Raw genomic sequence first — 25,965 nt, 5'->3', positions numbered from 1 at the left:
GTCATTACACCCCCTTTGCCCCCGATTCTCTTGAGGTTCTGGTATGCTGCTGGTGTCTTTCAATGTGAAGACTAATGCAAAGTACCTATTCAGTTCCTCCACCTTTTTTTGAACCCCATTACTGTTTTTCCAGTCTCATCTGCCAGCAATCCAATGCCTACTCTTAGTTTTCATAGGTCTAATTAAAAAAAACTTTTGCAATCTTCCTTTTTATTACTAGTTCATATTTCATTTTCTCCCCATTTAGTGTTTTTTTTTCATTTATCCTATGCTGATTTTTAAAAGGCTTCCCAGTCCTCTGGCTTTCTGTTAGTCTTCACCACATTGTATGCTTTTTCTTTTGCTTTTATGCTGTCCCTGACTTCCCTTATCAGTCACAGTTGCCTCTCCTCCCTGTAATAGATTCCTCCTTCTTTGGGAGGGATTTCTGCTGTGTCTTCCAAATTATCTCCAGGGTGGTGATCGAAAGCAGTGATCATCATTCAACATTCCACAGATTTTGGTATATTTCTAGAGTGGAAGCTTGTAAATGCTCACTGTTTAAGAAAGAGCAACAGAAAAAAATAGGGAACTACAGACCTTTCAGTGGACATCATACATGGGCATTTGGCTACAAATGATCTGATGGGCATAGTCTTCATGGATTTGTCAATGGAAAACTGTGTTTGAAAAGTTGGTTAGTTGTCAAGAACCTTCCTGACAAAAATTGATAAAAGGGAAGTCAAAGGATGCTTTAACACTGATTTTCAGAACGCTGTTGATGAGTTCCCTGCATAGGTCGTTGGTTAGCAAAATTAAACTTGGTGGGAATTTTTTTTTTAAATTCATTCATCCACAAGATGAGGGCATCACTGGTTAGGTAAGCATTTATTGCCCAGAGGGTAGTGAAGAACTGCTGTGTGTCTGTAGTCACATTCAGGCCAGACCAGGTAAGGTTGCAGTTTCAGTGATAATGGGAACTGCAGGTGCTGGAGAATCCAAGATAATGAAATGTGAGGCTGGATGAACACAGCAGGCCCAGCAGCATCTCAGGAGCACAAAAGCTGACGTTTCAGGCATAGACCCTTCATCAGAGATGAAGGGTCTAGGCCCGTAACGTCAGCTTTTGTGCTCCTGAGATGCTGCTGGGCCTGCTGTGTTCATCCAGCCTCACATTTCATTATTAAGGTTGCAGTTTCCTTCCCTGAAGGACATTAGTGAGCCAAATGATCTCCCTAACAATCACTATGGATTCATGGTCATCAGACTCTTAATTCCAAACTTTTGGGTTTCAAATCCAGGTCCCCAGAACACCACCCGGGTCTCTGAATTAAGAGTCCAGCTTTAGAACTAGACCACCACCTCCCCTTTCGGACAGAGAGTAATGTAATGGTATGGATTAAGGCTTGGATAACAGACAGAAAGCAGAGCAAAAACATAAAAGGTAATTTCTCATACTGACAGATTATAACAACTGGTGAAGTCATGTGAGGATGAGTGTTTGGGCACCAGCTGTTCACAACATATATCAATGATTTGGATATGGGTCCAAATGTGCAGTTGATACAAAGCCAAGTGAAAACATGTATTGTAAGGAAGATGTAAAACCTTTTTGAGAAGATTTGGACAGGCTTAGTGAATAGGCAAGAATATGCTGTTGGAATATAATGTGGTAAAAACTGAGGTTTTTCACTTTGGTGGGAAGAACAGATATACACAGTATTTCTTAAAATGTTGAGAGGATAGAGGTACAAATGTACAAAGCAAGTTGGGTGCCGCTGCCCAAAAGTCACTGAAGGATAACATGCAGATGTAGCAAGCTATTAGGAAGGCAAATGCAATGTTAATCTTTATTGCAAGAAGATTAAAGTACACAGGTAGTGAAGTCCTGCTTCAATTGTATTTGAGTGTGATTAGACTGCATCTGGAGTACAGTGTGCAGTTCTGGTCATCTTATTTCAGGAAAAATATTATTCAGTAGAGCGTATACAACAAAGGTTTACCAGAATTGCTCCTAAGATGGCAGGACTGTCCTATGACCAGAGAATGGGCAAACTGGTGGGGGGGACCACAACTTAAAAATAAAGGGAATGAGACTTATTTGGCATAAATTTTCAAAATATAACAGTGTTTGGTCTGGCAGATGGAGTACAATGTTGATAAGTGTGAGGTCATCCATTTTGGTAGGAATAATAGCAAAATAGACTATGTTTTAAATGGTAAAAAATTGCAGCACACTGCTGTGCAGAGGGACTTGGGTCTCCTTGTGCATGAATCGCTAAAAAGTAGGATTGCAAGTGCAGCAGGTAATAAAAAAAGCAAATGGAATTTTGTCTGCCATTGCTAGAGGGATGGCGTTTAAAAACAGGGAGGATATGCTGCAGCTGTATAGGGTCCTGGTGTGGCCATACCTGGAGTACTGTGTGCAGGGTTGGTCTCCTTACTTAAGAAGAGATATACTAGCAATGGAGGGGGTGCAGAGGAGATTCACTCAGTTGATTCCAGAGTTGAGGGGGTTGGATTATGAGGACAGTCTGAGTAGACTGGGATTATATTCATTGGAATTCAGTAGAATGAGGGGAGATCTTACAGAAACATAAAAGATTATGAAGGGAATAGATAAGGTGGAGGCAGGGAGGTTGTTTCCGCTAGCAGGTGAAACTAGGACTGGGGGGGGGGCTTGCCTCAAAATAAAGGGAACCAAATGTAGGACTGAGGTCAGGAGGAACTTCTTCACCCAAAGAGTTGTGAATCTGTGGAATCCCCTGCCCAGTGAAGCAGTTGAAGATACCTTGCTGAATGTTTTTAAGGATAGGCTAGATAAATTTTTGAACAGTAAAAGAAATTAAAGGTTATGGTGAGTGGGCAGGTAAGTGGAGCGGAGTCTCAAAAAGATCAGCCATGATCTTATTAAATGGCCGGGCAGGCTCGACGGGTCAGATGGCCTACTCCTGCTCCTATTCTGACGTTCTCATGTTCATGTCTTAAAGTCAGTAAAATCTTCAGTTCCCCACTTTTTTGTTTTTGTGCCTTAAAGTTGAAATTACACCTCCTACATCCACATGCTTTTGAACTTTCAGAAGAATAACACTGACAACCTGTGATATTTTGCAGAGGACTTCAAAAAAGTCAATTACTAGCTATATAAAAATGTCTAGCGAGTTTTGAGAAGATTTGTAGCTCAGGTTGAGGTTCTGGGTGTGAGTTTGCTCGCTGAGCTGGAAGGTTCGTTTTCAGACGTTTCGTCACCATTCTAGGTAACATCAGCGAGCCTCCGACGAAGCGCTGGTGTTATGTCCCGCTTTCTATTTATCTGGTTAGGTTTCCTTGGGTTGGTGATGTCATTTCCTGTGTTGGTGATGTTCATGAACATCACCAACGCAGGAAATGACATCACCAACCCAAGGAAACCTAACCAGATAAATAGAAAGCGGGACATAACACCAGCGCATCGTCGGAGGCTGTCTCATGATGTTACCTAGAATGGTGACGAAACGTCTGAAAACGAACCTTCCAGCTCAGCGAGCAAACTCACACCCATAAAAATGTCTCTTTGAACCTACATACATATGTACTAATCTTCAATGGAATGCAAAATGCAATAACATCATAAGTTCACCTTGTTTGGCATGGATTGCTTTCCAGATTTGGTCTTCAAGGGATTTACAAAAACAGAACCAGACTGGAGTGAAAGTTTGTCTCCAACTTCTTGAGTTTTACTTTTCACATTTGATTCAGGTCTAATGTTTCCTTCCATTAGCAATCCTAATAAACAGAAATAGTTTGTAGACATGTGATTCAGAACAGTAACAACTTATTAATTCACAACTTTAGAAAATTATTCACAGCATGTTGGTGATACCGGTAACACTTCTTATTCATAATTAGAGATGGAAAATAAATATGACTGCCTTTCCACAATTAAAAAACAACAGTGAGCTGATCCAGCTCAACCAGCCCGAACTGCCACAATGCAGGCTGCCCATGGGTGCTCAGTGTGGGTAGTACAGGAGGCACTTAGCTCCTGATCTCATTATAGCCTTGGTCTAAACATCTAAAAAAGCTGAATTTCAGAGGGAAGATGCAAGTTACTGCCCTTGACATCAAGGTAACATTTGATTAAAGGTGGCACAAAGTGATGTAGCAAAATTGGAATCAAGGGCGGAGAAGAAGGCCGATTAGATTCAAATGGGAAGGTGACAGCCGAGTGGTATTATAGACTATCAACCCAGAGACCTAGGTGTGAATTTCACCACGGAAACATATATTTTAAAAAAAAAGGAATTAATAAGCTGCTGATGACCATGAAATCTTTGTCGATTGTCAGAAAAACCCATCTGGTTCACTAATGTCCTCCATGGAAGGGAAATCTGCCATCCTGATCTGGTCTGGCCTAGCCTACGTGTGACTCCAGAACCACAGCAATTTGGTTGACTCTCAATTGCCCTCTGAAATGGCCTAGCAAGCCATTCAGTTGTAACAATCACTACAAAATCTCAAAGATATGAAACCAGACAGATCACCTGGCACTGAGCTAGGCACTGAAAAAGATCAATGTCAGCCCTGTTGACTCTACAAAGTCCTCCTTACTAACATTTGGAGGCTAGTGCCAAAATTGGGAGAGCTGTCTAACAGACTAGGTCAAGCAACAGCTTGGCACAGTCAAGCTTGTGGAATCATACCTTAAAAGGTAATGCCCCAGACACCATCATTACCATCCCTGGATATGTTCTGTCATACCAGCAGGATAGGCCCAGCAGAGGTGGCGGCACAGTGGTATGCAGTCAGGGAGGAGTTGCCCTGAGAATCGTCAGCATTGACTCCAGACTCCAAGAAATCTCATGGCTTCAGGTGAATCCTCCCCTTGTGGATACCACCCTCCATCAGCCGATGGATCAGTACTCCTCCATGTTGAGTAACATTTGGAGGAAACACCTCAGATGGCAAGGACACAAAATATACTCGGGGTGGGGGATTTCAACGTCCACCACCAAAAGTGGCTCAGCAGCAGTACTATTGATCAGGCTGGTCAGGTCCTAAAGGACATAGCTGCTGGACTGGGTCTGCAGCAGGTAGTAAAGGAACCAATTAGGAAAAACCATACGGGACATCATCCTTACCAGTACGCCAGCTGCAGATGCACCTGTCCTTGACAGAATCAGTTGGAGTGACAACCATACAGCCCTTGTAAAGATGACGTTCTGCCTTTGTACTGAAAATAACCTCCATCATGCTGCCTGCACCATGGGCTTGTATACACTTGAGTTTAGAAGGATGAGAGGGGATCTGATTGAGGCGTATAGGATTATTCAGGGATTGGACACTCTGGAGGCAGGAAGCATATTTCCGCTGATGGGTGAGTCCAGAACCAGAGGACACAGTTTAAAAATAAGGGGTAGGCCGTTTAGAACAGAGCTGAGGAAAAACTTCTTCACCCAGACAGTGGTGGATATATGGAACGCTCAGCCCCAGAAGGCAGTGGAGGCCAACTCTCTGGATGCTTTCAAGAAAGAGATAGATAGAGCTCTTATAGATAGTGGAATCAAGGGTTATGGGGATAAGGCAGGAACAGGATACTGATTGTGGATGATCAGCCATGATCATAATGGATGGTGGTGCTGGCTCGAAGGGCCAAATGGCCTACTCCAGCACCTATTGTCTATTATCACCGTGTTAAAGGGACAGACTTTGCACAGATCTAGCAACTCAAGACTAGGTATCCATGAGGCACTGTGGGCAATCAACAGCAGCAGAATTGTGCTCCAGTACAATCTGTAACCTCATGGCACAGCATAACACCCACTCAACCATTGCCATCAAGCCAGGAGTCAACCCTGGTTCGATTGAAAGTGCAGGAAGGCATGCCAGGAGCAGCGCCAGTCATACCTGAAGATGTGGCGTCATTCTGCCGAAGACACCAAACAGGACTACTTGCATGCCAAACAATGCAAGTGGCAAGTGACAGACAGAGTTAAGCAATCCCATAACCAACAGATCAGGTCTAGCCTCTGCAGTCCTGCCACATCCAGTTGAATGGTGGTGGACGATTAAACAACTCACTAGAGGAGGCAGTTCCACAAAAATCCCCATCCTCAGTGATGGAGAGCCCGACACATCAGTGCAAAAGATAAGGCTGAAGCATTTGCAGCAATTTTCAGCAAGAAGTGCCAAGTGGATGATCCAAGTCGGCGAGTGGCCCCCCACTTCAAGACACCAGTTTTCAGCCAATTTGATTCACTCCACGAGGTATCAAGAAACATCTGGAGACACTGAATACTGCAAACGCTACAGGCCCTGACAACTTTCCAGCAACAGCACTTAAGACTTGTGCTCCAGAGCTTGCCTAGCCGAGCTGTTCTAGTACAGTTAAAACACTGGCATCTACCTGACAAGGTGGAAAATTGCCCAAGTATGTGTTGTACACAAAAAGCAGGAAAATTCCAATCTGGTCAATTACCATCCCATCAGTTTATTCTCAATCTTCAGTAAAGCAATGGAAGGTGTCATCAACAGTGCTACCAAGCAGCACCTGGCTCAGTGACGCCCAGTTTGTGTTCGGCAAGGGCCACTCAGCTCCTGACCTCATTACAGCCTTAAATCAACCATGGACAAAAGAGCTAAATTCCAGGTGAGATGAGTGAATGCATTGAACCCAGTGTAGCATCAAGGAGCCCTAGCAAAACTGGAATCAGCGGGAAACTGGGAGCAAAAACTCTTAGGTGGTTACAGTCATACCTGATGAATAGGAAAATGGATGGGAAGATGGTCATGGTTGTTGGAAGTCAGTCATCTCAGCTCCAGGACACGTCTGCAGGAGTTCATCAGGAATATGATGGAATGCTCCCCACTTACCTGGATGCGTACAGCCCCAACAACACTCAAGAAGCTTGACACCATCCAGGACAAAGCAGCCCACCTGATTGGCATTACATCCACAAGCCTTCACTGCCTCCACTACTGATGCTCTGTAGCAGCACTAAGTGCTATCTATAAGATGCACTGCAGAAATTCAAAAAGATTCTCAGACAGCACCTTCCAAACATATAACCACTTCCATCTGGAATTACAAGGGCAGCAGATACATGGGGACACCACCACCTGCAAGTTACCCTCTAAGCCACACCATCCCGGCTTGGAAATATATCACCACTCCTTCACTGTCACTGGGTGAAAATCCTGGAACATCCTCCCTAATCGCATTGTGGGCCAACCCACAGCAGGTGGACAGTAGCAGTTCAAGGCAGCAGCTCACCATCCACCTTCTTAACGGCAACTAGGGACAGGCAATAAATGCTGAACAGCGATACACATTCCACAAATGAATAAAAAAACTTCATGCCTTCAACAGTCAAACCCTTCATCACCAACACACAGTGGCAGCATGTATCACCTGTGAGATGTAGTGCAGCTACTCGCCCAGGTTCTTTTAGGAGCATCTTTACAAACCAAGACATCTACCATGTAGAAGGAGAAGGGCGGCAGATGCACACGAATACTACAACTTAAAAGTTCACCAAGCCACACACAACCCCGAGTTGGAATTATATCACTGTTCATTCACAGTCATTGGGTCAAAATATTGGAACTCCTTTCTAAATAAAATTGCGGATATACCAATGCTAAAAGGAGCAGTCAAAAAAAGATGCCTGGCCACCACCTTCTGAAAGGCAATTGCAGCTGAACAATATATGGTGGTCTAGCCAGCAATGCTTTCAAGTAGGAAGATGAAAAGTAAATCATCACAAAGTACAACTGTTAAAATTTTACATGGACATCCATCCCTTCTTCAGGAAAATCCCTACAATTGAAATTGAACGCATCAGATCACAAGTAATAAAAGATTCCATATACGAATTAAAACCTACAAAATAAAACAAACATTCTGGATAGAGGCATTTTTATGCTGGAACGTTTTACACCCTATCTATCTTAAAATGTGGGTCACTGGCACCTTTTACAAAAATAAGATGATGGTAATGTAACCAAACAACTCAAATTTTCCATGAATAATAAACAAATTAATGATTTTGCAAATATCAACATACATTACTTTGTTGTGATATGTTATTGACCAAAATGCATTTGAAAGCACCTTCAACACTTAAATAGTTGCAGGTGTTTCAGGTAGAGAAACAAAAAGTGACCTAGAAAGTATTTCACAAAACCATACCTGGCACAAAGACCGTGGGTTGTTCTTCATCTGATGCTACATGTAGCACTGTTAAAGAAACTGAGATATGCTTGAATGGTATATAAACTAGACTTACCCAAAGATGGAAATATCCAAGACATACTTCAATTGTTACAAAAATACCCATACTAGAGTTCGATCATTCCGCATTAGCTGCAATTCAGAGAACAAAAATCCTCTCTGTCCCTCTTTAGTATTTGCCTTCAAGAATTACACTCCCAAAAATATCATAGAAAGTTTCAGCGATCATACAGTCTGCAGATAATTGTGACTTTTCTGAATGCTGAGATATTTTTACAAATTTAAAGTAGCAAGACTTCCAACATGAATCACTACAATTGAACCAGATTGCAGCTCTGATCACGATGTACAATTAGAATCATCCAATCTCCTTTTAAAAAGGTTCAAAACTATTACCGAAATGCTCAAATAATGGGTACAAAAGAAACTAAACCAGTCAGCAAGAAAGTTGGCAAGCATGTCCAAGAATTTCAAACAAGCCATTTAAGGTCGCACCAGGGATCTACTGGCACGAAGAGGTTCATTGCCACAGTATATCCTACCCTACCAACAGAACGGACTTGCAAGATAACAAAGTGTGGAGCTGGATGAACACAGCAGGCCAAGCAGCATCTTAGGAGCACAAAAGCCGACGTTTCAGGCCTAGACCCTTCATCAGAAAAAGGGGGATGGGGAGAGGATTCTGAAATAAATAGGGAGAGAGGAGGAGGAGGCGATGCTTTCCACTCGCGAATGAGTTGGTCTACGAGACCAGATTCTAACCACTCTACTGTTCCAGTACTTTTTCCAAATCCTAAAGCTACCCTACCTGCGCCATCTAGGAATATTAATGATATAGCAACTATTAAATCAGGAAACCTTCTACCAGTGGTAGAAGTGGCACTATTAACAACACTACATTTTGTCTCCCCCATATTACTCCAAATCTATTTTAAAATAGCCACATTGATTCATCATGTTCAGTTAGGCCTACCTGGCCTTTCTCCACATACTCATAGTTCCAACAATCATCAGAATTATCAGAATCTAATAAGTATAGATCCTTTTTAAGTGTAAGTATTTTTGATGAAACAGCCATTTCCCCATATGTATTATAAAATTTATTGTCCGACAAAAAGAACCATTACTTATATATAAATATTTTATTACCTCCCTTATAAAGGTAATGAAAAGAAAATACTGCATAGTTGCATATCCTATATTCAAGGGTTGATTGCTAACTTCTGTATTGGGTTCTCACTCACAATGATGAGGAACAGTTGTAAGAAGAGAAACAGTGTATAGGTTTTTCAATGGCAATACACACGGCCAACTTTCCTCTCTCATGAAGGTCAACTGGATTAAATTTAAGGCAAACATTATATTTGCCAGGGAAAGGAGAGGAGCAAACAGAAATAATCTTGTTAACAACAGAAACTGTACTAGTAGACTTTGATGTTTACAGCACAGAAGGAAGCCATTCGCGCCAGCATGTCAACACACATCAACAATCATTTAAACCATAGACATGCAGCATGGAAGCAGACACTTCAGTCCAAGCCGAACATAATCCCAAATTAAACTAGTCCCACCTGCTTGCTCTTGACCCATATCACTCCAAACTTTTCATATTCATGTACTTAACCAAATGTCTTTTGGATGTTGTAACTGTGCCAATATCTACCACTTCCTCAGGAAGTTCAGTCCAGACCAGGCTAACCCTATGTTGCAGCTCTTGGCCCATAACCCTGAAGGGGTAATGCAAGTGAATACTCAGTCCACAACATTTTTATTTTCAACGCAAGTAATGTACTATAATTATTCACTCCTTTTGAAGAAGCATTCACTATATTGTCTCAATTAAAGTATTTGTTCAAGTGAATTAAAATACATTTGTGATCCCTTTACAAAATATACAAGATTAACAGAATGGGGACAGGAAGGGATGCACAGTGGCATAGTGATAATATCACTGAACTCAGAAGCAGCTAATGCACTGGGTGCAGAAGTTCAAATTCCACATGGCAGATGGTGAAACGTTAACATAACTGAAAGCGAGTCTAAAGAAGACAAAGCCACCATCATCGATTATCAGAAAAAAAAAAGTTTCATTGATCTACTTCAGAAAAGGAAAATCTGTTATTATTATCTAGTCTGATCTTAATGGATTAACAGCAATGCAGTTGACTCTTAATTACCCTTTGAAATGCCTTGGCAAGCCACTCAGTTGCATCAAAATATGACAAAGTCTGAAATGGGTTTAAACTGATATATCACCCAGTACGAATTAGCACCTTACTAATATGTCGCAGCATGTGCCAAGATTGGGAGAGCTGATCCACAGACTAGTCAAACTATGCTAGCTATACTCTTTGTCTGCGAGGTATGGTTCTACATTTCAGACACCATCATTATTGCCCCAGTATATCCTAAACTACCAAAAGAACAGACTTGATACATGTGCTTTCCACTGGAGCGAGTTACTCTGCGAGACCAGACTATTGTTCCAGTACTTTTGCCAAATCCTAAACCAGCTCCCTGGAGCTCCATTCCATAAATGAAAGTGAAAAGGAGGGCACTCGGCCTATCAAAGTCATAATAGCTCTTTGCAGGCATAATTCAGTCAATCACACTATCTACCAACAACACCTGATACCTTCCCATTAGGCCAGGTAATTAAAGACATATTTTATATTGTCTTTTAATGTTTTTCCAAATAAAGTGCATCACCTCACACTTCTCTGCATTGAACCCCATCCGCCACCTACTGATCCACTCCACCAACTTAGCAATGCCCTCCTCTCAGTTTATAATTCACCCCAAGTTTAGAATCATCTGCAAATTTTGAAATTATTCTGTGCATCAAGATCCAGGTCATGATATGGAAAAGCAAGGATCCCAATACTACTCCCTGGGGAACTCCACTACAAAAACAGTCGCCAACCAAAAAGCAATCCATTGACAATTACACATCTTTTTTTTAAAAAAAATCATTCAGCCAATTTTGTATCTACGTTGGTCCTGTCTCTCTTATTCTATGACCTATAACCTTCCTCACCAGTCTGTTGCGTGGTATTGTAACAAATACCTTTTGGAAATCCAAGTCTGGCACCTTAACAGCTTTCCCCTCATCAACCCTGTCACCTCAAAATATTCCAGGTAGTTCATTAAACATGATTTCCCCGTTAGAAATCTGTGCTGACTCTTCCTAATCAACCCACCTTTGTCCATATGATTACTAATTCTATTGCCAATAATCATTTCTAGCAAGTCCCCCAAAGTTAAACTAACTTGTATGTAATTGCTAAGATTATCCTTACAACCGTTCTTTAATAACGCCTAACGTTCACAATTCTCTTGGCAGCTCCCCTGAATCCACGAGAACTGAACCATTATGGCCAGTATCTCAACAATTTCTACCCTCCCTTCCTTAAAAATCCTTGGGTGCAACTCACTTATTTCTGATACCTTGTCAACTTTAAGTGCTAACAATCAAACCGACACTTATTCCTTATCAATTCTGAACCCTTCCAGTAACAGGGTTTCCTTCTGTCACCACCCTCCTCTTTTATAAAGTAGATGCAAAGTATTCATTTATCATCTCAGCTACTTCCATTTGTAAGCCCCCTATCTGATCTCTGATCTGCCCGACTCCTCCTTTAACCACTCTTACTATTTTTAAGTCTAAAGACGACTTTGGGATTTCTCTTTATGTTAACTGCTAGTTTTTATTTAATTCACTCATGGGACATAGTATCATTGGGACAGCATTTATTGCCTGCCCCTTCTTGAATCACTGCAGCCCTGTGCTATAGGTAGACCCACAATGTCATTAGGGAGGAAATTCCAGGATTTTGACCTAGCAAAAATGAAGGAATGGCAACACATTTCCAAGTCAGTACAGAGAGTAGTTTGGAGAAGAAATTGAAAATGGTGACATTCCCATGTATCTGCCACCCTTGTCCTTCTAGGTAAAAGTGGTCATGGGTCTAGAAGGTGCAGTCTAAGGTTCTCTGGTGAATTTGTACATCACACCTGTAGACAGTAATCACCGCTGTTAGTGAATATCTGTGTGGAGGAAGTGGATGATTGTACATTTGGTGTCAGTCAAGTGGATTGCTTTGTAACGCGTTAAGTGTTATTGGAAGTGCACCTGTTCAGCAAAGCCGGGAGTATCCGACCACACAACTGGCTTGTGCCCATTAGATCATGGACAGACCTTGTGGAGTCAAGAGATGTGTTTTTGGTGAATGGTAACCTCCAATATCTCTTATTAGAGAGAGTCTTTGTCTGTTATTTGCATGGTCACAAATCTTACTTTACTTCACAGGGTGAAGGCATCATTGGTCAGGCCAACATTTATTGCCCATCCCTGATTCCTCTTTGCTTCCCCAGCTCCCCCAAACCTTTGATAGTAACTGTTGATTTTCATTTGGAATTTCTGCCTTGCACCTGTCATAAGCACATATTTTGTTACTAAAGTTTATTTTGATCTCCTTGGTTATCCAGGAAACTTTCAATTTGTTTGTCCTATCTTTTTCTTTCAAGGGAATACACCCCAACTGCACTTGAACCACCTGCTCTTTGAAGGTGAACCATTTTTGAGTTACTAATTTTCCTGCCAACCTCTTATTCAAATCAATTCTACTCAGCTTTGTTATTCTCTGCCAATGGATTTTCTCGCTATGGATTGCTGCATTGTCAATCTCCAACGCTATCCCAAACCTTATGATACAGTAATCACTATCTCCTAAATATTCTCCCACTGGCACTTGGCCCATGTCATTTGCGAGGACCAGGTCTAACAATGCATCCTTTCCTTGTTAGACTGGACACATATAGAAACAATTGTCCCTCGCTGTCTTTACACTACCAGTATCGCAGTGGACATTTAGGTAACTGAAATCCTCTATCATAACTACTCACTTCAAATGTCCTGCATATTTGTTCCTCTACATCCTTTCTACTAGTTGCATGTCTGTATACTACACTGAGCAATTTAACAACACCCTTCTATTTCTATAGCACTAGCCAAGTTGAGTGTGCTTGAACCCTCAGACATACTATTTCTCCAGCACAACAATACTCTCCTTAACCCATACTGCTACCTCTTCTTTCCTGAATAAACTATACCCAGAATATTTAACACCCAATCTTCCCCTTCTTTAAGTCAAATCTGCATCATTACCACAACATTGTAGTTCCACACCACAATTTGCTTGTAACTCACAATCTTATTGTACACTGTGCATTTACATAAATGCTTGTTAACTCTGATTGCCTATTAACTTACTGTCTTCTCTGCGAGTGCTAACTGTATCCCTAATTTTTTAAAATTAATTCATTCACAGGATGAAGGCATCACTGGCCAGGCCAACATTTATTGTACATCCCTGATTGCCCAGAAGGCAATTAAGAGTCAACCACATTACTGTGGGTCTGGAGTCACACATAGCCCAGACTAGATAAGGATGACAGATTCCTTTCCTAAAGGACGTTAGTGAACCAGATGAGTTTTTCCCAACAATCAACAATGGTTTCATGGTCATCACTGGACACCTAATTGCAGACTTTATTTTATTGAATTCAACCTCCACCATCTGTCATGGCTGGTCCCCAGAACATTACCTGGGTCTCTGGGTTAATAGTCAAAGGATAATACCATTAGGCCATTACCTCCCCAAAGTATTTTATAAGCCCTGGTGTTCTCCTCTACTATACTTTCTTTGTTTCTACACCCTGCCAGGTTATTTTAAAGGACTTCCAATGGGTCTGCCAAAATGCTCCACAACGGCAACATCCCAGCTCTGTTCAAGTGTAACCTGTCTGTCTTGTACAGGTGCCAGCTTGCCCACAGCCAGTCTCAGGAATTTAAAACTGCCCTATTACACAATCTTACTTGTGACACGTTCATCTGCCTTATTGTCCGATTCCTGTTCTCGCTTGCACGTGGTACTGGGAGTAATCCAGAGATTTACATTTGTGGTCCTGCTTGTTAATTTTCAACCTAACTCCCTTAATTCTGATTTGAGGATCACATCCTTCTTCCTACTAAAATCATTGGTACCAACGTGGATCACAACCCTTCCATGCATGTGTAGCTTTAAAAAAGCAGTCCAAACGGATGTCCTGAAGTCCGTCTTCCAAAATTTTACACAATGTATGAATGCCTTGCTATAATTTTCTTTATTTTATTTACTTGCTGAACTTCATTTACTCTACATTTGAACATGAGAAAACAACAGTAACAGACCATTCAGCCCCTCAATTCTCCTCCACCATTCAATAAGATCATGCTGACCAATGAGTTGCAGTATCCACTTTCTCATCTATTTCTTATACCTCTGTCTAACAAAAATCTACCCAGTGTTAAAAATTTTCAAATGCCACACTTAAATCACTGCAGACACAAAGCTCCAAAGCTGCATAACACTCAAAAATGTCTTCCCATCTCTGACCTGAAAGGATGGCCTCTTAAAGTGTTGTCCCCTTAGTCCTGGACCCAATAAGAGGAAACATCCTTTTCACATTCACTATAGCAAGACTGTTCAGGATCTTAAATAAACACATGAATCAAGTCATCCCTCACTCTTCTTTCAAGAAGAAAGAAGTTCAGCTTGTGCAACTTGTCCTCAAAACAACATACTCATTCCAGTTATAAATCTAGCAAATCTCCGCTGAACTGCCTCAAATACATTTATCTCCTTTCTTACTTAATGGAGGCAAAAATCACTCAGCATTTGAAATATGATTTCACTAATGCCCTGTATAATTGAAGCATAACAGCTTTACATTTATGCTCAACTCCTTTCATAATAAAGGACAGCATTCTGCTAGCCTTCCCGTTAATGTGCAATGCCTGTATTTTTTGTGTAACTCATGTTGTAGAACATCTAAAATCCCCTGCATTGCAACTTCAACAGTTGTTCTTGGTTTAAATTTTAAAAATACAGTATTCCACTTTTGCATTCCCCCTGCAGGTGAGCAACTTCACACTTTTCTACATCATACTCCAGCTCTCAAATCTTTGCCCACTCAACCTAACCATGCCCATCTGCAACTTCCTTACATCTTATTCACAACATATTTTCCCATCTACCTTGGTGTCATCTGTAAATTTAGCTACCATGCCTTTGCTCCCCTCATCATGATCACTGACGTGAATGTAAAAGGTTGAGGCACAGCACTCACTATTGGTGGACTACACTATCACATCTTATGGATCATACAAAGGCATATTAATACGTACTGTTTTCTGCTGGCAGCCAATCCTCTATCCATGCTAATGTTTCCTCTGAACTATAAGCTTTTATTTTCCACATTAACCTTTGAGGAGGCACCTTATCAACTGGCTTCCAGAAATCTATGTTTAGTGTGTTTACAGGCTCCCCTTTATCCTCAGCATGTTACTTCTTCAAAGAACACCAAAAGTTTGACAAGATGGAATCTGTAATAGAGGGACAGTCTGTATCTGAACTAGAATGAGGCAAACATCCTTGCGAGTGCTGTTGGGAAGAATTTAAACTAGGTCAGTAGGGGGAGGAGACAGAGTATTAGTGCAGTACAGACACAGCTTACTTTAGTAAAGAAACAAAAGAGACGGAGTTCAGCTATGTTGAGTTTCAATGGAGCAAAGCAAGGCGGGATGGCCTGTACTTCGATGTGAGTATTACAGGTAAGACAGATGAGTTAAAGACTTGGATTAACAATGGATCTAGGTTGCAAAAATGAGGTTGAAGGAGGGGGTCGGACTGGCAGCTCAATATCCAGGGTAATAAAATCTTCAGTCAGGACAGGGGAGGGTTTTAAAAAAAAAGGTGGTGTTGCATTTATTAATTAAGGAGTCAATTACTGCAGTAAGGAGGGACAATATCTTGGAAGAGTATTCAAATAAAGCTTTGTTGGTAGAGCTTCAGAATTAAAGAAAAAAAGGGGGCCATCATACCAGTGGAAATGTATTATAGATTCCCAGTCAGCAGACAATAGAGAACAAACGTAGATAATTCACCACAGATGTGTAAAAACAATAATACGGTAATATATTAGGAGATTTCAAATTCCCCAACATTAATTTGGATAGTCATTGTGTAAACATTCAGGTGGGGGGTGGGGGGTGGGGGTGATGTTATGGGGGGAATAGATGCTTTGAAATGTGTACAGGAAAGATGTTTATAGTAAGACGTAGAAGATCCAACATGAGACATTGCAGTGCTGGACCTAATTCTGGGAAATGACATCAGGTAGGTATTCAAATAGCAGGGCAAGAACATTCTTGTGATAGGCCCACACAACCATCCTTTTTAAGTTTGTTATAGAAAAAGAAAAAGCTGGTCTGCAAACACAAAAAAGGTTAATTGGATGAAGGGGGATATTATTAAAATAGGGCAGTATCTGGCCAAAGAGGTACTTCTTGGTAAATTCTTTATTTTTTCTTTATTCATTAATGGGATAAGGACGTCGCTAGCTAGGCAGCATTTATTGCTCATCCCTGATCACCCAGAGGGCAGCTCAGAGTCAACCACATTGATGTGGGTCCGGAGTCACATGTCAGCCAACCCGGGTAAGGATGGCAGTTTGCTTCCCTAAAGGGCATTAGTGAACTAGGTCAGTTTTTTCCAAACAATTGCAATGGATTCATGGTCATCATTAGATTCTTAATTCCAGATATTTTATTGAATTCAAATTCCACCATTTGCCATGGTGGGATTGGTGCCCAGGTCCCCAGAATGTTATCCAGATCTCTGAATTAACAGTCCAGCGATAATACCACTGGGCCATTGTCTCCCCTAAATCTATGGCAAAAGTGGGGAAGTGTTCAAAATTGAATTGGTGAGGCCCAATGTGTTCTTTGTATGGTGAAATGTCGAAGCGACAAATCCAGAGAACTCTGAATGTCTAGGAACAGTCAGGACTGGACAAGAGGAGAGGTCTTAACAGGTAGAAAGGGAACTAATCAACAGAGGCCCCAGTAAAAGAGAGTAAAGAGGGCACGAAAAATACTAGTGTATCAGTGTATCAAGGGGAAGATGATGACCAGGAAAAGAGTGGGGCCCAGCAGGGAGCCATCTCTGCACGGTACTGAAAGACAGTGGTATGGTGTGAAACAAATACTTCACACCTGACTTCACTCAGGAAGAGGAGGATGTAGGTACATATTCCAGGAGAGGGACTGTGCGGTTCTCGAGCAGCTTGACATAGGGAATGAGGAGTTACTGGAGTTGGCTGGCTGAAAAATGGACAAATTCCCAGGTCCAGCTGATTGTATTTCAGGCTGCTGTAAGAGACAAGTGAGGAAATTACAGGGGACCCAAATTTTTAACTCTTCTCTGGCCACAGGGGAGCTATCAGAGCACAGATAATGTGTTTCCACATTTCGAGAAGGGTGGTAGAGATAAACCACTGATCAAGGAGTTTCAAGGGAAACTATCACAGAAAATTCTGAAAGAGAGAATTAAACTCCACTTGAAGGGGCAAGGCTTTGTCAGAGGGAGATAATGCCAAAAAAATGAATTTGGATTTTGAAATGCTGACCAGGTGTGTGGATGAGGACAGTAGAGTTGATGTCAATTTTATGGATTTCAGCAAATCCCAAGATCAGTGAGAGATTGATGAAGATAAAAGCACATAGGATCTAAGTAACTTGGCAACTGGGATCCATAATTGGTTGAATGGTAAGAGACACAGGATGGTGGTAGGCAGCTGTTTACATGAGTGGAACCCAGTATCTAGTGCTGTACATATGGATCAGCAACTTTTTGCTTGAGATATATATAAATAACATGGAAGAAAATGTGGGGTTGAGGGGAGATGATAGCTAGGTTTGCAGATGACAAGAAGCCTGGCCAAATGGTTGACAGTGAGGAAAAACATCTTAAGTTACAGGACAACATAGATGGGTAGATGGAACTTAATCCCAATAAGCGCAAAGGTCATGCACTTTGGAAGACATGACAAGGCAATGGTGAGTACTCAATGAAAGACAGACCGTAGGAAGCTTGGGGGAAACAGAGCGATCTTAGGTGCTCGTCCACAAAACCCTTGAAGTGTCACCACAGGTTAATAGGGTGGTTAAGGCAGCATATGGGACACTTGCCTTTACTAGTTGTGGCATAGAATAAAACAGCTCTGCTGTTATATTGAAGCTGTTATTAACTTTTAGGCCACAGCCAGAGTACTGCGTGCAGTTCTGGTCAGTGCACTATTGGAAGGATATGATTGCAGAGGAGGTTCACCAAGTTGTTGTCTGGGATGGAGCAGTTTAGCTACAAACAGAGGCTGGATAAATTTGGATTGTTTTTGGAGCAGAAAAGGCTGAGGTGTATAAGATTATGAAGAGCATGGAGAGGTTGGAGAGAAAGCAGCTGCTCCCCTTACGTGAAGGAGCAATAACAAGGGAGTCAGAGAATAATGGGAACTGCAGATGCTGGAGAATCTGAGATAACAAAGCGTGGAGCTGGATGAACACAGCAGGCCAAGCAGCATCTGAGGAGCACAAAAGCTGATGTTTCGGAGGGAGTATCATTTTAAGGTGAAAAGCAAGAAGTTTAGAGAGGTTTTGAGAAAAACCCTTTTCCCCCAGAGGGTGGCAGGAACCTGCAATGCATTGTCTCAGAAGGCAGTAGAGGTAGGAAACCTGACAACTTTTTTAAAAAATTACTTGGACGAGCTCTTGAAACGTCATAACGTTCGAGGCTATGACCTAGTGCTGAGAAGTGGAACAAGCGTAGATTTAGACTAGCTTTCATCAATGCAGACTTGGTGGGCCAAAGGACCTCTTTGGTACTGCATGGTTCTGAATTGGTTAAACATGATTACCCTTTGGCAACACCACACTGTTCTCAATTACTTTGAGATTGTCAAAGTGCATAGCTATAACCCAGACAATGGCCAATTCTGACACTTGCCCATGACATATCAAGCTATCTAGTCTATAGATAAAAGAGCCCCATTCTTCTCCTGGTCATCATCTTCCCTTGATATACTGACAGCGTTTTTTTATCTCCCTCCCTACTTGAATAAAGGGGTTATATGTGCTGCTTTCTAGTTTGATGGGACCTTTCCTGAATCTAGGAAATTTTGGAACATTAACACCAATGCATCTATTATATTGTTAGCAATCTCTTGAAACCCATTTGTACCAGAGACCTGCTATGCCACAGTTCCATCAGTTTGCACAGTACCACTCCCTTGTGATAGAAATTTATTAAAATTACAATTTCCCCTTCCACTTCCTGATTTACAAGCTTCCTCTCATACAATAATTTTATCCCTCAATTAATCATTTCCCTATTCTGCCGTTCTTTATATTCTAAATGATTAACTAATCAGTGAAATTTTGTGCAGTTGTTCTTTTTTCCTGAAGTCTGATACTTTCCCAACATTCTTTAGTCAATCACAGGTGGTGGATTCTCTTTTCGGAAAGTAAAAATGCCTTTTCCAAGCATTTTAAAATACCCTTTTAAAAGTCTACCACCACATTTCTGGTGGCTTATCCTTACCTAGTAGGCTAACTTAGCTTTCATTCCCAGAGTTGCTTTTATTTAGGTTTAAAATAATCAGATCTAATCTTCCCACTTTCAGACTGAAAACAAAATTCTATAGTATTGTGGTCTCTGCTTCCTAGGTTACCTTAACACAGGAGGACAAATGTAATCTGCTCTCTCTGCTTTTGAAATTTGCTGCTTTAAGAAACTCTCAAAAGTATTCCCTGATCCCTTCATTCAGACTACTTCTGCCAATCAGATTTTTCCAATTTATATGTAGATTAAGGAGCCACTTATGATTATTACCATCCCTCTAAAACAGAAGTAGGCAAATTTATTTCTTAAACAGAGATAATGGGAACTGCAGTTGCTGGAGAGTCCAAGATAACAAAGTGTGGAGCTGGATGAGCACAGCAGGCCAAGCAGCATCTTAGGGGCACAGAAGCTGACGTTTCAGGCCTAGACCCCCCAGCCCTATTTCTTGTACATTTTGTTCTACAGTGTATATATCATTAGTGGGCCTGTAGACAACTCTCTCTAGTGACTTCTTTCCCTTTCTATTCCTCATCTTCACACAAACTAATTTCACATCCCAATGTCCTGAATATTGAGGGTTGGTCACAGATCCTTGTGGAACATCAGTCATTTCTAGCATACATAAACTTGACACATTCTGTCAAACAAGTTGATAGTTCAACCAAGGTGCAAGTTTATTTACATTTGGGAAATTAAAGGGAGACTGGGTGACTGCTTTGCTAAACACTTACATTCTATCCATAAAAGTTACCTAGAGCTTCCCGCTGCCAGTCACTTCAACACACCGTGGCCCCACACCAACACTTCTGTCTCAGGCCTGCTATAGTTTTCCAGTGAGGGTCAATGCAAGCTGGAGGAATACCTCACTTTGTACTTGGGGACCTTGTAACCTTCAGCACTCAACATCAAGTTTAACTATTTTAGAGCTTAAAAGCTTTCTATACATTACCCCCCCCCCCCCCCCACTGCCACACTCCAGGGTCCTGTCATGACATGCGTTCCTTTCAATACAGACAACCCATTTTCAACTACTCACCACATCCATTATCACTTATCCAGCTTCTTTTTCCACACTGGTTTACAATCATTTTTCTTCTTTTTGCTGGTTTCTGTCTCCACTTATCCACCAAAACACCAGCCCTCCATTTGTCTCAATACAAATTAGCGAAAAGGAATGGCCCATCAAGCACATACTTGCTAATATTCCAGTTCCTACTGCCCTTCAAACACATTTTATTTTTAGAAATTGCAATATTCAACTCAGTCACCTCTACTAATTTCCTCCAGTAGTTTCAATGTAAATAGCTTGTATAACTTTCAAGTTTCAGTTGGCTTCAATTAAATCTACAAAATGGGTCTCAGTTACACTGGTCTATACAATAACAGTAAATACTTCTCAGAAGTCACTAAACAGAATGTTCAAAAATCACAAGAGATTCCAGATTTTACTAAAATTATATTTCTTTTAAAAATTTATTGCAAGTAATTAAACAGATGCAGAAGTAACAAGTCATTGTTATTTCCACCCCAACAATTTCTAATAAATTTCTGATTGTACAACAGATGAACTCGGAACGCATTAAAAAGGTCCGCCCAAACTGAGTACAGTACAGTACACGCTAGTATACTAAATTTAGTTACATCATTGCTACCGTACTACTGCATCATTAAAACTGGGGGGGTGGTTTACTATTACAGTTGAATCTTTATAAGTTTTATTGTAAATTGGTTCCTTGAATTTCCCGGATATCAAGTAGGTAAAAGCAATATATACAGATACTGTAGAAGATATTGCATTCTAAAACAAAATCAAGCAACATTTTCATGAAATAATGAATGTGGTGACGGAAGTTTCCATTTTTTCATAAGCAAAGACACATCAATCAGATAAGTAATACAACTGTCAGGTATGATGCATAAAATTGGATTCAAAATCCGATATCGCATTTATGCGGAAGGGTCACTATACTTGAAACATCAACTCTCTCTTTCTCTCGAGCTACCGCCAGACCCGAGTTTCTATTTAAGGTCTCTAGCATCTGCAGTTCGATATGGTATTTTAGTGTTTGTGCTTCAGTTTGCCAAGTTTGATTACTATCTTAAATAGTTTTACCGAAAAATAAAATGACGAAAAGGATACGATCTTTGCTCCAGAACACTTCACTCACCAGATTCCGTGCCTTCGCCATCTTAAACAACCGCCACTCCCATCGTGCACTCGGCCTGCCAAGCTCACGATAAGTCCTGGCCCCTTCCAACTGGCAACCTTCAGCCCCGCCCACTACCCATCAGCCCCGTAGGAGTCTCTGTCCTTAAGCACCGTTTCTTAGCCACTTTGCGTTGCCTTCTAGCTTGTACCCTCTTCAGATAGTATAACAAAGAACTGCGGATGCTGGAGGTCTAAAACAGAAACTGCCGGAGAAACTCAGCAATTCAGGCAACATCTGTAAGAAGACAGCCTACTCCCCGCCCAAACCCTATCACCGACAGCCCCTATCTGTATGACGCTGATCCCCGGCCCTCTCTTGCCCTGCCCCTCGACCGCACGCCTTCTGCCCTTCCCCCTCGGTGCCGCTGATCAGAGGGATCCGAGTACTACAACGCCCAGAAGGCCTTGCGTTTGATGCATTCTCTTCTCCCAGGGCGAAACCTGACAATTAGGAGACTGGAAAGCTTATATTAGGGATTGGTATATAATTGAATACTGTAAGCTAGTTGCGTCTGTATTGCCGAAAGTAGGCCCAGACCAAAATGGAAGACGGTAAAACGGAGAATATGAAGGACTTGGTGGACCGGCTGACGTTAGGTGTAACCAGGATACTAGGTGAGTGCAGGGCAGTTACCGTTACTATGGAAATTAGCAGGCGAAGACAAGTTTTACCTGTGTATATGGCGAGTGTGAAACTAAGCATGCAAGTCGATGTTTCGGGTCGGGACTCCCAACTCGAAACGTTGACTTTCTTGCTGTTCTGATACGGCCTGACTTGCTGTACTCTGTTATGTTATGTATTTGTACACCCAACAGCGCGCATGTATGACCCCGAACTTCCCTTCGCTGGTCTGTCCACTTAACCCACGTGTGTCCTCAGCAGCCTGTAATGCTCCAGCGAATAACAGCGCAAACTGAAGGAGCAACATCTCATTTTAGGACTAGGAGATAGTAGGAACTGCCGGTACTGGAGAATCTGGAATAACAAGGTGTGGAGCTGGATGAACACAGCAGGCCAGGCAGCATCGGAGGAGCAGGAATGCTGACATTTCGGGTCTGGACCCTTCGGAAATGGACCAGATCCTAACATCAGAGATAATGGGAACTGCAGATGCTGGAGATTCCAAGATAATAAAATGTGAGGCTGGACGAACACAGCAGGCCAAGCAGCATCTCAGGAGCACAACATCAGCTTTCCTGCACCTCTGATGCTGCCTGGCCTGCTGTGTTCATCCAGCTGTACACTTTGTTACCTCATCTTCAGACTTGGCAATTTACAGCTTCCCGGGCTCAATATTGAGATCAAAACCTTCAAAATGTGAACCCATTCCTTTCCCTTTTAGCTTTACTTGTAGCATTCTCTGCCTCCCCTCCCCCCCACTCCAGTGGTTCTGTCCTTTTCAACCTGGCAGTTAGACATGCCATTGTTCTGTCTTTCTCACATTCTGATCACCCAATCTGAACTATCAGCATCTTTTCTCCTCCAACAGTCCAACCACACTGCCACCCCCCACTATTACGTAATGTTCCTCCTTCCATTCTGCACTTTATCCCTGATGAAGATTCGTGCAGATTTGAAACATTAGCTTGCTTTTCTTTCCATGGATGCTCCCTGACACACTGTGCACTCCAGCATTTTTTTTTGTTTTCCAGTAACAGTACAACATAGGAACAGGCCCTTCAGCCAACCATGTCTGTGCCTACCATGATGCCATTCTCAACAAATCCCACCTGCATGCCCATCATCCATATCCCTCTATTCTCTGAGAGATAATGGGAACTGCAGATGCTGGAGAATTCCAAGATAATAAAATGTGAGGCTGGATGAACACAGCAGGCCAAGCAGCATCTCAGGAGCACAAAAGCTGACGTTTCGGGCCTAGACCCTTCCATCAGAGAGGGGGATGGGGAGAGGGAGCTGGAATAAATAGGGAGAGAGGGGGAGGCGGACCGAAGATGGAGAGTAAAGAAGATAGGCGGAGAGAGTATAGGTGGGGAGGTAGGGAGGGGATAGGTCAGTCCAGGGAAGACGGACAGGTCAAGGAGGTGGGATGAGGTTAGTAGGTAGCTGGGGGTGCGGCTTGGTGTGGGAGGAAGGGATGGGTGAGAGGAAGAACCGGTTAGGGAGGCAGAGACAGGTTGGACTGGTTTTGGGATGCATCGGGTGGGGGGGGAAGAGCTGGGCTGGTTGTGTGGTGCAGTGGGGGGAGGGGACGAACTAGGCTGGTTTAGGGATGCAGTAGGGGAAGGGGAGATTTTGAAACTGGTGAAGTCCACATTGATACCATATGGCTGCAGGGTTCCCAGGCGGAATATGAGTTGCTGTTCCTGCAACCTTCGGTGGCATCATTGTGGCAGTGCAGGAGGCCCATGATGGACATGTCATCTAGAGAATGGGAGGGGGAGTGGAAATGGTTTGCGACTGGGAGGTGCAGTTGTTTGCTGCGAACTGAGCGGAGGTGTTCTGCAAAGCGGTCTCCAAGCCTCCGCTTGGTTTCCCCAATGTAGAGGAAGCCGCACCGGGTACAATGGATGCAGTATACCACATTGGCAGATGTGCAGGTGAACCTCTGCTTAATGTGGAATGTCATCTTGGGGCCTGCGATAGGGGTGAGGGAGGAGGTGTGGGGACAAGTGGAGTATTTCCTGCGGTTGCAGGGGAAGGTGCCGGGTGTGGTGGGGTTGGAGGGCAGTGTGGAGCGAACAAGGGAGTCACGGAGAGAGTGGTGTCTCCGGAAAGCAGACAGGGGAGGGGATGGAAAAATGTCTTGGGTGGTGGGGTCGGATTGTAAATGGCGGAAGTGTCGGAGGATGATGCGTTGTATCCGGAGGTTGGTAGGGTGGTTTGTGAGAACGAGGGGGATCCCCTTAGGGCGGTTGTGGCGGGGGCGGAGTGTGAGGAATGTGTTGCAGGAAATACGGGAGACGCGGTCAAGGGCGTTCTCGATCACTGTGGGGGGAAAGTTGCGGTCCTTAAAGAACTTGGACATCTGGGATGTGTGGGAGTGGAATGTCTTATCGTGGGAGCAGATGCGGCGGAGGCGGAGGAATTGGGAATAGGGGATGGAATTTTTGCAGGAGGGTGGGTGGGAGGAGGTGTATTCTAGGTAGCTGTGGGAGTCGGTGGGCTTGAAATGGACATCAGTTACAAGCTGGTTGCCTGAGATGGAGACTGAGAGGTCCAGGAAGGTGAGGGTTGTGCTGGAGATGGCCCAGGTGAACTGAAGGTTGGGGTGGAAGGTGTTGGTGAAGTGGATGAACTGTTCGAGCTCCTCTGGGGAGCAAGAGGCGGCGCCGATACAGTCATCAATGTACCGGAGGAAGTGGTGGGGTTTGGGGCCTGTGTAGGTGCGGAAGAGGGACTGTTCCACGTAACCTACAAAGAGGCAGGCATAGCTGGGGCCCATGCGGGTGCCCATGGCCACCCCCTTAGTCTGTAGCAAGTGGGAGGAGTCAAAAGAGAAGTTGTTGAGTGTGAGGACGAGTTCAGCGAGGCGGATGAGAGTGTCGGTGGAGGGGGACTGGTCGGGCCTGCGGGACAGGAAGAAGCGGAGGGCCTTGAGGCCATCTCCGTGCGGAATGCAGGTGTACAGGGACTGGACGTCCATGGTGAATATGAGGTGTTGGGGGCCAGGGAATTGGAAGTCCTGGAGGAGGTGGAGGACGTGGGTGGTGTCACGGACGTAGGTGGGGAGTTCCTGGACCAAAGGGGAGAAAATGGAGTCCAGATAGGTGGAGATGAGTTCGGTGGGGCAGGAGCAGGCTGAGACGATGCGTCGACCAGGGCAGGCAGGTTTGTGGATTTTGGGAAGGAGATAGAAATGGGCCGTGCGGGGTTGGGGAACAATGAGGTTGGAGGCTGTGGGTGGGAGGTCCCCTGAGGTGATGAGGTCGTGAGTGGTGTTGGAATGGTGTTGGTTTTGCACCCTCCTGCAAAAATTCCATCCCCTATTCCTAATTCCTCCGCCTCCGCCGCATCTGCTCCCACGATAAGACATTCCACTCCCGCACATCCCAGATGTCCAAGTTCTTTAAGGACCGCAACTTTCCCCCCACAGTGATCGAGA

The 25,965-nt window shown here is 43.0% G+C and overlaps 2 protein-coding genes across 5 annotated transcripts in view; one reads left to right on the top strand and one right to left on the bottom strand.

The window, feature by feature from the left end:
* Positions 1-22,318, bottom strand: part of kiaa1328 (KIAA1328 ortholog) — a 170,349-nt gene extending 148,031 nt beyond the window's left edge. Inside the window, exons 1-3 of one of the 4 annotated variants that reach the window (XM_048532160.2) lie at positions 21,830-22,318; positions 8,150-8,185; positions 3,599-3,744 (exon numbers count right to left, since the gene is read on the bottom strand). In XM_048532160.2, the coding sequence (XP_048388117.1) occupies positions 3,599-3,744; positions 8,150-8,185; positions 21,830-21,878 (231 nt within the window). In that variant the 5' untranslated portion in view covers positions 21,879-22,318. The remainder of the gene's footprint in view (positions 1-3,598; positions 3,745-8,149; positions 8,186-21,829) is intronic. The other 3 variants (XM_048532132.2, XM_048532152.2, XM_059649178.1) reach the window with 3 other exon arrangements.
* Positions 21,992-25,965, top strand: part of tpgs2 (tubulin polyglutamylase complex subunit 2) — a 38,246-nt gene continuing 34,272 nt past the window's right edge. Inside the window, exon 1 of the mRNA XM_048532174.2 lies at positions 21,992-22,513. Within this exon, the coding sequence (XP_048388131.1) occupies positions 22,441-22,513 (73 nt within the window). The 5' untranslated portion in view covers positions 21,992-22,440. The remainder of the gene's footprint in view (positions 22,514-25,965) is intronic.

This window comes from Stegostoma tigrinum, chromosome 1 (genome assembly GCF_030684315.1).
Source record: "Stegostoma tigrinum isolate sSteTig4 chromosome 1, sSteTig4.hap1, whole genome shotgun sequence".
Classification (NCBI taxonomy): Eukaryota; Metazoa; Chordata; class Chondrichthyes; order Orectolobiformes; family Stegostomatidae; genus Stegostoma; species Stegostoma tigrinum.
The sequence above is the reverse complement of the archived record's forward strand: the minus strand, read 5'-3'. Positions and strand labels throughout refer to the sequence as shown.